Source organism: Elaeis guineensis, chromosome 7, assembly GCF_000442705.2.
Source record: "Elaeis guineensis isolate ETL-2024a chromosome 7, EG11, whole genome shotgun sequence".
In the NCBI taxonomy this organism is placed as follows: Eukaryota; Viridiplantae; Streptophyta; class Magnoliopsida; order Arecales; family Arecaceae; genus Elaeis; species Elaeis guineensis.
The window spans coordinates 97,434,142-97,449,677 of NC_025999.2; the positions used below are offsets into that span (position 1 = coordinate 97,434,142).

At 37.9% G+C, this 15,536-nt stretch overlaps 1 protein-coding gene across 1 annotated transcript; it reads right to left on the bottom strand.

The window, feature by feature from the left end:
- Positions 1–961: 961 nt before the first annotated feature.
- LOC105048207 (DEAD-box ATP-dependent RNA helicase 31-like) lies at positions 962–10,310 on the bottom strand. The gene is given in 11 exon segments (XM_010927437.4): positions 962–1,503; positions 2,516–2,698; positions 5,345–5,560; positions 5,655–5,750; positions 5,834–5,920; positions 5,993–6,199; positions 6,293–6,517; positions 6,660–6,715; positions 7,260–7,366; positions 9,192–9,339; positions 9,342–10,310. Coding segments are annotated over 11 exon segments (2,361 nt in total). The 5' UTR covers positions 10,150–10,310; the 3' UTR covers positions 962–1,275.
- Positions 10,311–15,536: the final 5,226 nt, after the last annotated feature.

Below are 15,536 nucleotides of genomic sequence, written 5' to 3' on the forward strand. Positions count from 1 at the left end.
TTTGTCTGACCGTTGACTCGATGGGTTTTCATTCGGTAGTAAATATTCTCCACCGCCTCGCCGCTGTTCTGCACTCTCTCCCTCCAAATAAGAATAAATAAGAATTAAAATTGAAAAATTGCAATTGGAAGAGAGAAATTTAAGGCCACAGTAAGAGCGACATCCGGTACGAAAGCCTTGGCTAATTTGCCATATCTGACCTTGAATAATACAAAACTATCAACTTCCTTGCGTGGTCCGGGATGTGCGTATTCATTCTCGAGAATGTTAACCACTAATAACATTTACTAGATGAAATTAACAGTGGCGCATGGATGAAATACACAAAGGGCAAAACTACAATAGAAGTGGAGGTAGCTTGCATGTGCCAAATGCTGACAAAATACTTGAATATGCTCCCTTTTTTCACGGGGAAAAAGTTTCTTTCAGGTTACAATGAACAATTTTCCGAAATCACAGGACTTGGGCCCATGCTGGGCTTGAATCATTTGCCAGAGCATTTTATCAGAATTATAGTAACCAAGCCATGCTTCACATGCTCATTCTTTGTTCTTCATTAATATCAACCTCAAATGACTTACAAGCAGTTCATTGGTATTGATCTCGAATGACTCCTTAATAATTGAACTTGGATCATCCAACCTGGGAGTACAAATGACCCATCTTGAATCAACTTTCCATTTTGCATCAATTAAAGCTACTTACGTTATGCATTATACCTGATACATAGATGATGGTTGACCAATCAGAAGAAAGATTTCATACAAATGATTAGACTGAACTCATAAAGATAAAATTTAAAAATTGCAGAACTTGCCAACTTGAAGTTGCACATGATATACATCTATTTTCAGTGCACAAAATAAGAGTCATTTGATGGCTGTCAGACCAAGAATAACACTGAATTCTCAACTCCATGACAGAGTCCTAGGTAACATGTACATTTCATTCTCCAAAAATATTGAGCACTAATGGCATTTGTGAGATGCAAGTAATCTATAAATTACAAGGCCTTCCATGTCAATCCCAAGAACATCACTCAAATTATACAATTGCCGATTACCTTGGGCTATTCTAAATGAAATGCATATAGTGTAAAGCTATTAAAAAACCGAAAGCATTGCAACCAAAAAAACAATCCTGAAGGCATCTGGCATCTGCCAAATGTTAACAAAATACCTAATATGCTCCTTTTTTGTCCGCAGGGGTAATGATTTTCCCAAGGTAATAGTGAACAATTTGTCCAAAATTTTGGAAGAAGCCATGTTCATAAAACTACCTCGCCCGCAGACCTGGGATATTGTTAAGCCCCATTTTTCTAAGGACAAGTTTAGGAATGGCAGGAGGATTATTGAGCCCCATGCTTCGGCTGAACTCATTTGCCAGAGCTACAAGCTGATACTTGTCACGGCCAACATTTTTATTAGAGTTATAGTAACCAAGCCATGCTTGATATGCTGATTCTTTGTTCTTCACCTCCACATGTGCCAGTGCCCGTTCCACCTAGAGAATCCAGTTTTTTTTTTTAAAAAAAACAGACATATTAACCATTAACTCATAATATAAACAAAAAACACAAAATAAAAAGGTTTCACATGTAAATCTAGAGGAAAAGCAACATGTGAGAAACATCACTACTTCAACCTACAAATGAAACAAGCATTAACCCCCCCCCCCCCCCCCCAAAAAAAAAAAAAAACCCAACCAACAACCCAAAAAAAAAAAAGAGATTGGCAGGGGTAAGCACTTAGCTCAACTGAGTCTACCTTGGTGTTTCCGATAGAGAGGAATAGTACATCAGGTCCTATTCTTTTAAAGTCACCCCGTTTTGCTGAGATGAAACCACTGTCTAGCTGTCCTAGTCATTCAATCAGACTACTACATTGTTTGTCTTTGGTATATGACACAAGATTCTAGGTTCAGTGAGGCTGCCAATAACATCTTTACATTCTTGTGCTAAAGATCGGGCTGTCAGCTAGCTAGGGACTAGGTGCAATCAGTAACAACATCAACTGGCAGAAGACCATCACAAGAAAAGGAACAATCCGCAGTGGGTGCTGTATATCATAGTACAGGAGTTAAGGCTTGATTGTTTGCATTTTTCCAGTGTTCAAACTTCAAATCTACTTGAGCACAGCATGATGTCTTCTTTAAGTCGCAAAATACTTGGACGAAAATAATATGAGAAGGTTGACCACCTAAACAAAACCTAGGGATGTTCTTTTGACAACAAAGAGTACTGACACAGAAAAATGTTCTAGAAACATGGACCCACATAACATGTGCTTTCTCCCCCTTTTGGCATAGTCTGTGTATGCTGTATAATATCAATAATAGTTCATGTCATAGTTGTTACTTACACATTGAAACAAAAAACAGATACGCTAAAGGATGCTGTATCTAAAATCAGAAAATGTTCAGTGCAGAGGACATTGTCTTTAATAAGCATATATTGAGCCAGTAAAACATAATGGCAGAATACAAAGGGGGAAAAACTTATGGAGGGTGGAGTTACCTTTTTTCTAGTGTCAGGATCAATTAGTGGTAATGGAGCCTTTGTTATTGGCAAGTTCTTGATGCTACTCAAAAAGAACTCTTCCCATGGTGCCAACATCAATATGCCCACTCCTTCCTTGCCTTTCCGGCCTGTTCTACCAAGTCGATGTATATATTGCTCCCTGTCAGCAGGCACTCCCAACTGCAACAAAAATATTGAGGTGCACAAAAGATCCTATTTAAAGGGCAGAGAAAGAAAATCCAAATAGATGGAGGAAATATGTCATCTCATACAGAGTTCAGCATGCATTATAAAGAAAATATTAGAGCTAGACATAACCACTGAAGTCACCAATTTCTATTTCATCATCTACATGGATCTCAGAGAATAAAGAAAAGGAAATGAAAGCCAACAAATTGCTTTGCACAAATTTGACCCTTGTCATTAACACCCCCACCCTCCTACCCTCGCGCCCCACACCCCCCCCCCAACCCCCCAAAACCAACAAAAAAAAAAAGCTGATTGAGCACAATACACATTGAGGATTTTTTTTTTTTTTGTGGAACATTTTGGCATCCCATAAGAATATCTCAGCCTAATGGTGATGTTGACTGAACAATGTCCATTGACAGATGTAAAAGACAAAGTTCTTTGACGTTTGGAATCCAAACAAACTTACTATGACTGCAGAGCCCATAACATACAATCCTAGTAGAGTTTGACATTCCTTATTTGATTATGTTCACATGTGCAGGACCACAAAAAAAAAGTTACATTAAGTCCAAGAGGTGCGCATTCAGCAGCATCTGATACCGATATAGGAGAGTATACTCATGGATTATTGCAAACCAAAGGTTCACAAACCAAGAGATAAGAACATGGGCAATCTATTACAAATGGATGAGCCCTCTCAAAAAGGAGATGAAAGAAAAGTATTTGAAGGCTTAGATACAAAACTTGGAATCCTCAGTGCATCATCTGCTCCAAGGTCTACCACAAAACTGAATACAGAAAAATGCTCTAGAATCTTATGTTTTGCTCATCAAGGAGATGAAGGCACCAGTCCATCAGTTCCAAATAGACAGCATGGATATTTATCCGCCAGGACCCAGTCAGTCAGCCGCATCACCCTACTGGAATATCCCAGTCACTTGTGTATAGCATCATGTGCACCTCTACTGGATGCAAAGAACAACGCAATGCATGTGTGGAAGAGGATGTGTCTGAGCATGCAAGCACATAGCAGGACAACTGCATGTAGGCTATCTGGACATGAGCATTACCCCGATGTATGTCACTATCTAGTCTTAAAACTAGATAGTAGGGTCAGCAAATGATAAAGAACTATTTCCTTCTTCTGCATGAGGAACACATGCCATGAAGCTTGCAGCCTCCATTTTGAGGTTATTATGGATCAGAAACCATTAAAGTCACGGAAAGGCATGCATATTGGAGTTCACTAAAAATTTTGAAACTATTTTTTCCAGAGATGACTAATTACTTTATCTGAAATAAAGCCAGAACAGCAATGGTCTAGAAAAGCAGGAAAAACCTACAACATCCTCAATGCAGACAAGAAACAGAACTAGCCACAGAAGTTTTCAGGCTCAGGTTAATAAATTAGGTCCAATCCAGGTTATAGAGATAAAACTGAGATGACTTCTGGATGAGCTTGGGCTTGAAGAATGGCCGAATTCAAGCAAAACCAATCCAACAGAGCACCAACATAAAGGTCATGTTTGGGTACAATGGTTGTTCCATTGGATTGGTGATTGAAGTGGTGATTGCACAGGCCGCAGCCCAGGTATAGCTCAGTCACTGATGCCCCTACTCAAGAATCAGGAACTTATATAAAGAGGAATAAATATGCCACCCACTTCTTCCACTTCTAAATTCATTTAGTAAGACTTCATATGACAAACTTTTGGTGCCAAACACTCTAAGAATAACCAATCGAACTATACATGTAGTTGGAATGGTGAGCCAAAATCTTAATACAAATAAAAAGGAAATCATTATGCACATGCAAACATCAAGCCTTATCCATCACAATAAAGTTGCTTTTTGGTTGCTACTTCATTGTGTGTCTTCATGCATGTCCTTTACTAGAATTATGTATGAAAATCCTTCATCAATAAGCAATTCTAGACATGGGAGGGCAAGTTACAGAGCCTTCAGTCTGTGAACATAAATTTGATAGCCTTACCGAGCTACCTGATCCCTTGTAGTGTCATAAGAAGGCAATTCTTCCAATGATAAAATTGCTCATGTGTTGTATGACTTCTCTCATGCTTCTCAGTCATCTTGAATATTTTACCAATGCCTATAAAGTTGTTTAGACTACAGATCATATTGTTGACAAAAAAGGGTTCAAGCACATGAATGGTGCAGACATTAAGATAGAAAGCCGTAAAACTATGAAAGTTGAAACATGCAACATGTCAGTTCTAGCTGTTCTTGACTTTGACCGATTTATGCAAGCTATCCGGTGACTTGGCATCTCCAGAATTATCTGGCCAACCAAAAATGTCCGCTTTATTGCGATGAAGAATCTGAAAATCTTGCAATTACTTCTTCTCTATGCTTCCTTGAATTTTCAATTTTTCTGTTGTAAAAGATGAAGTAAAATAGAGGCTATAACACAAATGTAACGTAATATAGTCATGAAACATAATCCCTGTACTTGAATTGTGATAATGCATACAAATTAATAATAAAAAGATGCATTTCTAGCTCCTTCTGGAACTTCTTTAAAAAAAACAAAGACATAATAATAAAGGGATGCATAGCAGATAAAACAAAGTTAGCTACTCAATAAGATAAACAAAATTGAGTAGCAGAATTCACCTGTATAACAAGCGTGACATTTGGGTAATCAACTCCTCGTGCAGATACATCAGAACTCACAAGAATAAGACCTTTTGACTCCTTAAACTCTTTAGATACCCTGGTTCTATAAGTCTGTGGCTTTCTAGAATGGATCTCTCGTACATTCAACTTTAACTCAGCAAGAAGGTCAGCAACAAGCTTTGTCACCATTGCAGTTGTACAAAATACAATAACCTGCAATTGTCTCATCATAAACAATATTGCAGACTCAATACTGGAAAAAATGAAAAGAATAGAAATGAGATATCGGCCTAATGATACAAATTACCTTATAGTCAACATTTTCTGAAATATGGTCCGTCAGAATGCCATAAAGTATTGAGAAGTGTTTCTCAAGTGGTGCAACTAAATGCATTTGTTTAACCTGAATCATAAGCCTACATCAAATACTCATGTAATAATTGAACTTTATGTGGATCAATATTTGGCATGTATGATGAAAAATACCTGTGAGTGTGTCTCTTCACTCCCCTCTTCAACAGTATTTATATACTCAAGGTCCCTTTTCATAGCAATGTAGCAAATTTGACGGACCTAGGCATGAAGCATAACCATTCAAGATAATCTCAAGTTAATAATATTTCACAGCTTGATATGATAATATACCTCATCTGGAACTGTAGCAGAAAAAAGAAGTGTTTGTCGTTGTTTTGGAACAGCAGCTGCAATTTTCTCAATATCTTTTCGAAATCCCATATCTAACAAACGATCAGCTTCATCCAGAACAAGGACCTTCACACCCATCAACCGAGTAGCAAATCCTGGTGTGTTCTCAATGTGATCTCTAAGCCTTCCAGGTGTGGCTACAAGAATCTGTGAATTTGATGTTTTCATTAGTATAGAGCATGAACGATGTAATGAAAACCATATAATTCAACTCTTGCAAAAACAAGTTTGATATTTCACCTGGCAAGGATTAGCTTGCATCCGTTTTTGTTCTAGAGCTAATCTTGTGCCACCCATTACAACTTGCACACCAATTGCAGGGTGATATTTTAATAGTTTGTTAGCCTCCATGGCAGCTTGATCTGCAAGCTCGCGAGTTGGGCATATAACAAGAACATTGATTGGAGGCCTTTTTCGATCACGATCAACAGGAGGTAATTTTGCTACAAGCTCAATTGCTGGAAGCTATCACCAAACATTTTTTTTTATTGTTATTTGTAGATGTAGAAAAGCTTCCAAAAGTGCTTGAGCTTAAACTAGTAAATCGTTGTAAGCTGCAAAAAATTCCACAACCCTCATACATAGCAAAATAGATGTTGGTATTTACCAGAAATGCTACAGTTTTTCCAGTTCCTGTCTTTGCTTTTGCAAGAACATCTTTACCTGAAACATGATACACATCACTGTGGTCATCACAAAAGAATAAACTCAACATGTAGGTTAACTTTTAGCCCTAAAACTCAACATATAGTGAATCGACATATGTTATTTAAATAAATGAGATTTGGACGAAAACAACTTATAGGTATCCAACAATGTGCAAGGGCAAAGAATTCAATAATTATGTTTTTATTCAATGAACCAGATAAGAAAGAGGGCATGCAATTTGCAAAATGAAGGATCTCCCACAAATCTGACATGGAAAGTGACTTTATTTAAATATGATTAATAAAATGATGCTTTTATATATTGATGACATATTTGATAAAATAAAATTGTATAGCCATCTAATACAAATAAAATGTCAACGAAGCAAACTAGAAACTCCTACCACTAATATAAACTTAACATATCCAAATACAGCAACATCTAGTGATCTCACCAAAACCAAAAATGTGCCAATTATATAGAGCATATTTAAAACCTGCATTAGTTCAATTTTGCCTGAAATTAGGGAGGAAATAAAGGATATTATGAGATAATCAACCTTTGAGGATGACGGGAAGGGTAGCTTCCTGCACTACAGTCATCCTTTCATATCCAGCAGCTTTTATACCTTTCAATGTCAGAGGAGAAAGAGAGAATTGATCAAACCTGTAGCATCCAACAAACAAGGTCGAATGGAGGAGAACAAGTTAAGAATGTAATGGAAAAACAATTGACTACTTAAAACAAATGGAATGAATTTTATAGATAAGATGCCCCAAAATAATTCAACAGTCCTTTCCAGCTAATGCTCTTATGATGCATCCCACCCACCTGGGCGTATGCATGCATATGTTCTTGCAGACACATAAATAGTGTGAGTTGTTGGTGTGCATAAAAGCACAATTAATGACAAAATAAGAGTATCAATGGAAGTAGACAACTTATGCAGCATAAAATGCTAATCCTTGTTCCCGTTAAGATTTTGACAAATACCATCAGAGCAAAGAAAAACATTATGTAGCATAAGGGTGTCTTTGAATACAACCTGACTTTGGCTTGAGGCAACCTCAGCAAAAGAATTTATGGAAAAAATTGTGGAAAAGTTATACCCCAAATTGTAACTAAAGGAGCACACTAACTGGCATTATTGCAAAATGCTCCACTCACTTCTAATTGTAAGTTCAGTCAACACCATTCTTATGATCACCATATGTGCCCTTTTGGGTGGACAATGACTATATCATCAAAGCATGAGGTGAAGAAAAGATCTAATGCAAACTTAATAGACTAATCATAATGCATACAGCATAATGAATTATTGAAGTATGGCATTGCTTCTGCATGCTCCTCTGCCAACAGCTGTAGAACCATAGTTACCAGGAACCATGTTGCAAATGCTACCACATGCTTACTGAAAATTGTGTTAACGAGTTTGATTTATTTTGGTTTGCTTAAAAATAGAAATATGTTGAAGAATGATGAACACCAAATGAGAACTCATACAAACATAAGCAATGACATTAATTTGTGAAAAATTACAGTGAAACTTATGGAAAGTGTACCCTTTTCTTAGCATGTTCTTTATCTTTATATGGTCTTATCCAAAAATCCCCCCTTTTTGTTACATTATATACAATTTCAGTGATTTTGTAGCCAAATTTAGATTCTTGTATTGGTGCATGCACTAGCATTTCCCCTCCATATGGTTAAGACCTTTTCTTTTTTTAACCAATTGATGTTTAGGGTTGCGATAATATTTATATACATAGTAAAATTCATGTTGCTAGCGAGTTTGAATACATATGCTTTTCATTTATGAAACATAATCATAAAATCTCTTCTTCTTTACTTGTCAGTTCACTCAAATTTCTTATGTTCTCTATTATATCTTTTCTTCTTATCTCTGATTTTTATTTTCACATGCTCATTATTTGTTACAGATTCCCTTGTTTCTCAGTAACTCTAGCTTTACTAAGTTCAAGAACTATTTCAACAACAATTTTAGCCTTGTGATTTGGTCCATGTTCATTACAATGAAATTAAAAAAACATATAATTCAATATCTAACAGAACCAGTTATCCTTATTAAAAGTTGTATGGAATTACAAACTTGGGAAACTCCATCAAATCCAAAGGTGAAGAACCATCGGCAGGTTATGAACCTACAACCTCAACATAATATTGCATTTTGGGGCCATTCTTTTTTATGTAGTAAAAAAATAGTCCTGTAGAACAAGAACCACTAATGTGCTATTTCCCAGCTACATGTGCATTTAGCAGCATGAAAGCCTACTAGCTAAAGTCTCTTTCCAATCTCCTATTTGCGGATCAATTTACACCTGAAGACCGATAGTGACATAAACAGTGAGGTAGCTAAAATCGCATAATTAATTTTTTTTAAAAAAAATATTAAAGTTTCCGTATCCTAAATTCAGCAAGTACCAAGTATAGTGGTTTAATGTTTGGCATATGAAATTTGAAATGGAAATACCTAGTCTGGCTCAGGTAAGAATCATGTTCTCCCACTGATCTTCTTGGCAATGATTCTGCATCTCCTTCAGTTGACTCAGATGAACCAGAAATTCTGAAAACATCTCTCACGGACCCTTCTTTCTTATCTTTCTTGTCACCAAAAAATCATCAGATAAATCATCAATGTCATCATCATCATCCTCATCCTCATCGTCCTCCTCTTCCTCCGAAAACTCGAGAACCGAACTCCTCACACCTTGACCCCGTTTATATCGCGAGTCAAGATCCCTTCCTCCTCTCGTCGCCAATGTCGAAGACATCCTACCTTGACTCCTACGCTCCCTCCTCTGCCTAGAAGAAAGAACGACCTCCTCTTCATCCTCGTCCTCATCCACCTCCAGATCGCTATCAAACCGCTTCTTTGAGAGGGAAGCGCTCGAATTCCGAGACTTTCCCCTCTTAGAGGATGCAGAAAAATCATCGGAATCACTGTCCCACTGACTCCTTGAAGAGGCCGGATTCCTCGTCGTCGACAAAAAATTCCTTCCCCTTTCTCTAACCCTATCCCTGTCTGTGTTTCTTCTTTTACTTCTCCTGGATCGATCACGGTCCGAATCCTCGCTATCACTGCTCAGTCCCAGTCGGAAAGAATCCGTCTTCAGGTCATCGATCCAGTCGCTGAGTTCGGCCTCGTCCTCGATCAAGCTCTTCCCTTGCCTGGCGGCACTCCCTGCCCGGAACTCGTCCCTCCGGTAGTCCCGCGACCCACCATCGGCAACGGCGCCGAACCTGGAGCTCGCCGTACGGCTGGAAAAGAACCGGGAGCCGAGATAATCATCTCCTGGGGAGCAGAAGGAGCGAGGATTCGACTGGAAAGAACATTTCTTGACGCGGAATGAGAGGATAAAGCCTAAGGAAGAGGCGCGACGGGCGCCAGCGGCGAGAAGGAGGCGAAGAGGGAGGAGCTGGCCCGGCATCGCCGAAGCGTCGACAGTAGACCCTAACCCTAGCGCCGAAGAGGGTTTGCGGGGAAAAAGTGGGAGCTTCGAGGAGCCGGACTGGAGGCGGGGAACGACGGGTCCGGGAGGTCGGCCGACCGCAGGAGAGGGTTTTATCGATGGTTTTGAGGAGGGCTTTAGCCATTAGCTCCACGTGAGCAGTCGCGAAGGCCGTTTACTGGAGGAGCTTATAAGGAAATATGACATCGAATAAGGGGTTAGATGTAAAAACGTTAGAATCAGTATTGAGCCACTCTCGGCACCTCAATTGCGGAGACTCGTCAGATTTGAAATAGGCACATTAATATACAAACTCCTATAAATGGGAACGGATCCCTCAGAAATGTACATATATTTTTTTGGGTAGAACAGTATAACACCATTTAAGCCAAATGAACGGTGTACGTTATAAGTACAACAATAGTATGCAGTATACATTCAAAAAAAAAAAAAAAAAAAAATGACCGTACAAAAAGATACTAACATTTTTCTTTGATGTGAGCACAAATAGTATTATTGCGGATCTTTAGCTCAGGTCGAATTGGTTAGAATTAGATGGCAGATGGTAAGGTGATGATAGTCGGACTTGCAAAATAAGTCATTGATCGAGATTGATTCCAATAAAGATCTTTCGATGTTCTAGTCGAAAATTTACATAACGAATGAGAAAAAGCATATGAGAGAGTATTGAATATTTTGGAGATTTTTGATTATCTTTATTTATAGATCGAAGTGAGAGCCATAAGAGAAAAAAGTGGAGGCTATTCCGATTTTTTTCGAATGTGTAATTTTGAAATTTTCGACTTGATTTTTTGAAATTTGATGGTTGTAATTGTCTTATCCAGCCCAAAACTAGCTGCTTCCAATAATCATGTGTTTGAAAAAAGTGTGCATGATCATTCCAATAAACCTTGCTAAATATGATGATCAAAATAGAAGTCGGCTGAAGCAAAGATTGACAGCTGATGCATAGTGGTTGATAGAGATAGAGGTTGACGGCTGATGCACAGATCGGCAATGATCCTTTAGTCAACTATTTTTGAGGTTTGTCGGTGTCTTCGTTGAAGGATCAAATATTTTCCATCCATAATAGATAATAAAAAAAAGATAAAATAAAGTGTTAGAAACTGTCCCTGTATGAGATTATGAGCTATAAAAATGAAATCCAAAGCACAAGTACAAGAAAGTGATGTCTATAGACCGTGCACAATTGAAAAAATACCCTCATGCTAGAGTAGGCAATCAGCAAAGAGATATATCATTAGAACTCCTTTGGCAATATACGTTATAATCTGAGTTAAATAATGTCGAATAGTTTATAATATTATGTGGGTGAATAGTTCCATATCGAAAAGTTTACAAAATTTTTAAGGCCCAACTTACTTTATAAAATTATCTTTTGTCCATTAGTTTAATTGTGTTATATATATATATATTATATATATATATATATATATATATATTATATTATATATATTAGTTATTTTAATTTTGCCAATGGACATGACTAAATACATTGTTCTATAAAGGCTTGTTGTATCCTGAGAAGACGGATTGTCGCAAATCCTACTTAGTGCACGCAATAAACTCTTCAAGGAAAGTGTATATACACGCCTCAGACCTTGATCACTCTTTTATATTGTTTTCTAACAAACAATGATGATGTAATTGGTCAAAGCAAAGAACAGATGAAGATCGTGGCTGGCACGAAGCATGTTGAAAAATATGTTTGAGAAACAGCAGCGAGGGACGTGAGAATGAGAAATACTTGGATCTGCAACACCTGCCCTTTGAAGTGTCTCGTACGATGGCATTCAACTAACTGATATAAAAACCATAACATGTGCAGCCCGAAAGAGCCACCATAGTCATCTGATGTACTTTTCCAGATTGAACTTTTGAAGCAGTACAGTAGAATGATAAGCCAGTGATCCCTAAATAGCGAGTGAATATCCAGCCAAGCAGCAATTTCCAGTGTACAAAATGAATAAGCCGTGTGAAAATGATGATACAACAGTAGTCGGCAATCTGAGGTCCATTCTGCCAAAGCAGTGACATTAACCTGAAGCATCATGAGTGTGGTGCCAAAAAGTGGACATGTTGAAACAGAAGCAAGCAGTGAAGCAGTCACAAAAGGAGTAAAATAATTATACAGCAGCAGCAGATGGTTTAGTCACAATGTTTAAATAAATCTTCATGTCTTCCATCTTGGATCCATTCTCAGAAAACAATGTAATAAACCCAAATCCATAGAAGACACCATTTTGGCAATGACACGACCTCACTTCACAATTCCCACTAAGCATCAAGGCTCATCCACCCTGAATTTGTAATAACCCCTGCACACCCTCAGAAATCAGAACTCCAAGCTTTCTCCTCACTATTAATCCCCACGGCACCCCCACAGATATCACTCTATCCCCAACCAAATCATAGTTTTCCATAAGCCCAGCTATTATCCTCGTTATGGTATCCCATACATATCCATCATTACCAAACTGAGAATAAGAAGTGTAGAGCTTTATGGGTAGTACGTTGGCAATTAATTGGCATAGAAGGGTAGATAGGTGATAAGGAGGAATCAAAGTGGGCTGTGAACTATTTCGTAAAGATGACAGAATAAGGAGACAGGAAGGTAGAATGTTAGGGGAAAGAAAAAGAAGTAGGACGAGTCGGCCGAAGGGAAATTGAAATTACTGCAGAAAAGCAAGTAGTCTCTGATATCCCACATGTGTAGTACAGAGTTTACATGATACATATTGAAACATATACAGAAGAGAACACAGAATGAAGTAGAAATGCCACAGTAGGATGACAAAACAAAGTACAAAGATTGGTACAGAGCTTTAAAACAGCCAAACATAGTCATGAAAACAGTTGTTCCTCTGGCAGTAGTGAAGAAGCAATGTGCAGGTATAGTAATATAGAATAGATCAATATCATCTCGTCTACCATGGAGGGAACACCATTCATAATAAGGAAGAGCGCTCCTCTGGCGGTACTGAAGGAAACAGGCTCTCCTCTGGCCATAGTGAAGAAACAATGTGCAGGTATAGCAGTAAAGGATAGAACAATATCATCTTGTCTTCCATAAAACTAACACAACTCATAATAAGGAAAAGCATCAGTATTTGAGCACCTTGAATATAGATAAGTAAAGAAGAGAGAGTGGATAAGAAGAGCACTGAAAACATCTGTTGATGAAGACAACATAGCACATAGCAGCTGAATGCAGCATTTAAGAAAATAAGATATGGTGGCCTTGAAACAGAATTCAGTATGTACTGTAATTAGGAGTTCAGAGAAATAAGGAAATAAGTAACAATAACTATAACCCCGGCAAGTTGCGAGTGTTGTTTAAAGTTAGAATAAAGACTTGTACAAGCTCCCTATTGTTTGTAAATATTAAAAATAAGTTACTTATTAAATATAAGCCTTTTAAATGATTATTTTTGGAAATGCTTGTGCCAATTTTGAACTAGCTTCGGTACGTCAGGTTCAGGGACTAATTCAAATTTAACATATATGCTTTAGCATATAAATTCTATCCAAAAAAGTTTGCACAACTTGAACTAGCCTCTGGCATGTCAGACTAATCCAAACTTCAAATAGACATTGATGCAGGGATATTCTGCTGATCTTGGTCCAAGCCAAAGAAAGAACCCCTCGGATGTTATTGACCTCTTGACCGAGTGTAGACGAGGTGAAGCCACGATCTTGCCAGACCAAGATTCCGGATAATGGTTATACTCGGAAACAATACCAAATCGCAATGGTGTGGATAAGATGCTCGAAATCATCAGATGACAGCTCACCCCGCAGCATATGGCATGCGAGCGTGATCTCCGTGGATATAGCCGTTGCTTCTCGTGAAACCGGCCTTCGGCCTCCCTCTATAAATAGGGGGAAGCAGGGATCAGGTAAGCTTTAAAGTCCCTCTCTCTCTCACGTCTTTTTAATGTTCACCGATTCTTGACTAACTTGAGTATCGGAAGGTCCTCATCAGAAACAGTTCCAATCAGAAGCTTCTGCAGGTCCAATCTTTCCCCGGAGCACTTTGCCAACACTGCTGACCTCGATTCACCTCGGCTTTACCGGCCTCAACTACAGTACCGGATTCAGCAGCAACAGACACCTTAACATGTTACTCATAACTATTAAATGCAAGCCCCAGGTTACCTGCGAAAGATATTGTTTTAAAGACGAGCTGCATGCGGGGACTAGCGCAAACCTACAGTAAGCACTTATATATTTTACTGCCTATAATATGGAGATATTAGATGCAAGTTATTTAGCGAAGCAGAACTCTCATTTTGAACAAATGGACCACATAATTTACTTTTGCCTACTCCATTTAAGAGAAATTAATAGACGAAATGCAGTGAAGAAAATGGAAATATAGCCATTGATGCTTTCTCAGGAGTGCACTATATGTACCTAACATTATTGTTCGAGTTTTTGATCTTCAAACCTGCAAATTGTGTAGGAACTAGGCAAGATTGATAGATCAGCAGGCACTGGTAGAATGTTGTATTGCCTGATGAGAAACATGATATAATCTGCGTTAATTATAAGAGCTCGAAGCTGAAACTTTTTTTGGATGGTGCAACTAGTGCAGCCAAAGGAAAGAAAACATATATACGAAGAGCTTTCTTAAGCAAAGGTATGGCTTCATACAGTGCTAGAGTCTTCATCTGTCATGTGATCCTCGATCGATCATCGCCGGCTCGGAGATGGAACCGAGAGATGCATTCTCATTTAAGAGCTTACACAGATTTCTATGGAGTAGGGGTGTTCTGTATCGCATTGCGAAGTGTTTGTGGAAAGGAGTGGCACCACTGATGGTCAAATTGTTCACCTGGTTCCAGCTTAGCGAGGTAATTGAGAATCTTTGCAAGCGGGGCTGGACGGGAGGCCAAGGCCGCATTATATGCCAGCGCTTTCCTGAAACGATTAGCCATCTCTTTTACATTGTTCATTCGTGAGATCTACGTGGAGGTCTATCAATCATAGATTTATGAAGTGTTTGATCCGCGATCAGAATCAAAATCAGAATAAAAATTAAAATAAATTAGAATCGAAATTAGAATGATCAAATCTGTTAAAGTATTTGATTCATGATTGGAATGAGAATCGAAATGGATGATTCATATTGTTGTTGTTTAATTCATTTAAATATAGGAATCGGAACGAATCTTTATTTTAAAAAATAAATTAAAATAAATTTTTATATAAAATTAAAAAATTTTAAATAAGAGATGAAATATTTTATAAAATAAAATATAAAATATAAATAATTTTATGAAACATAAAAAAAATGAAAAGAAAAAAAAAAGAAAAATAGAAAAAAGCACGGAGCTTCTTTT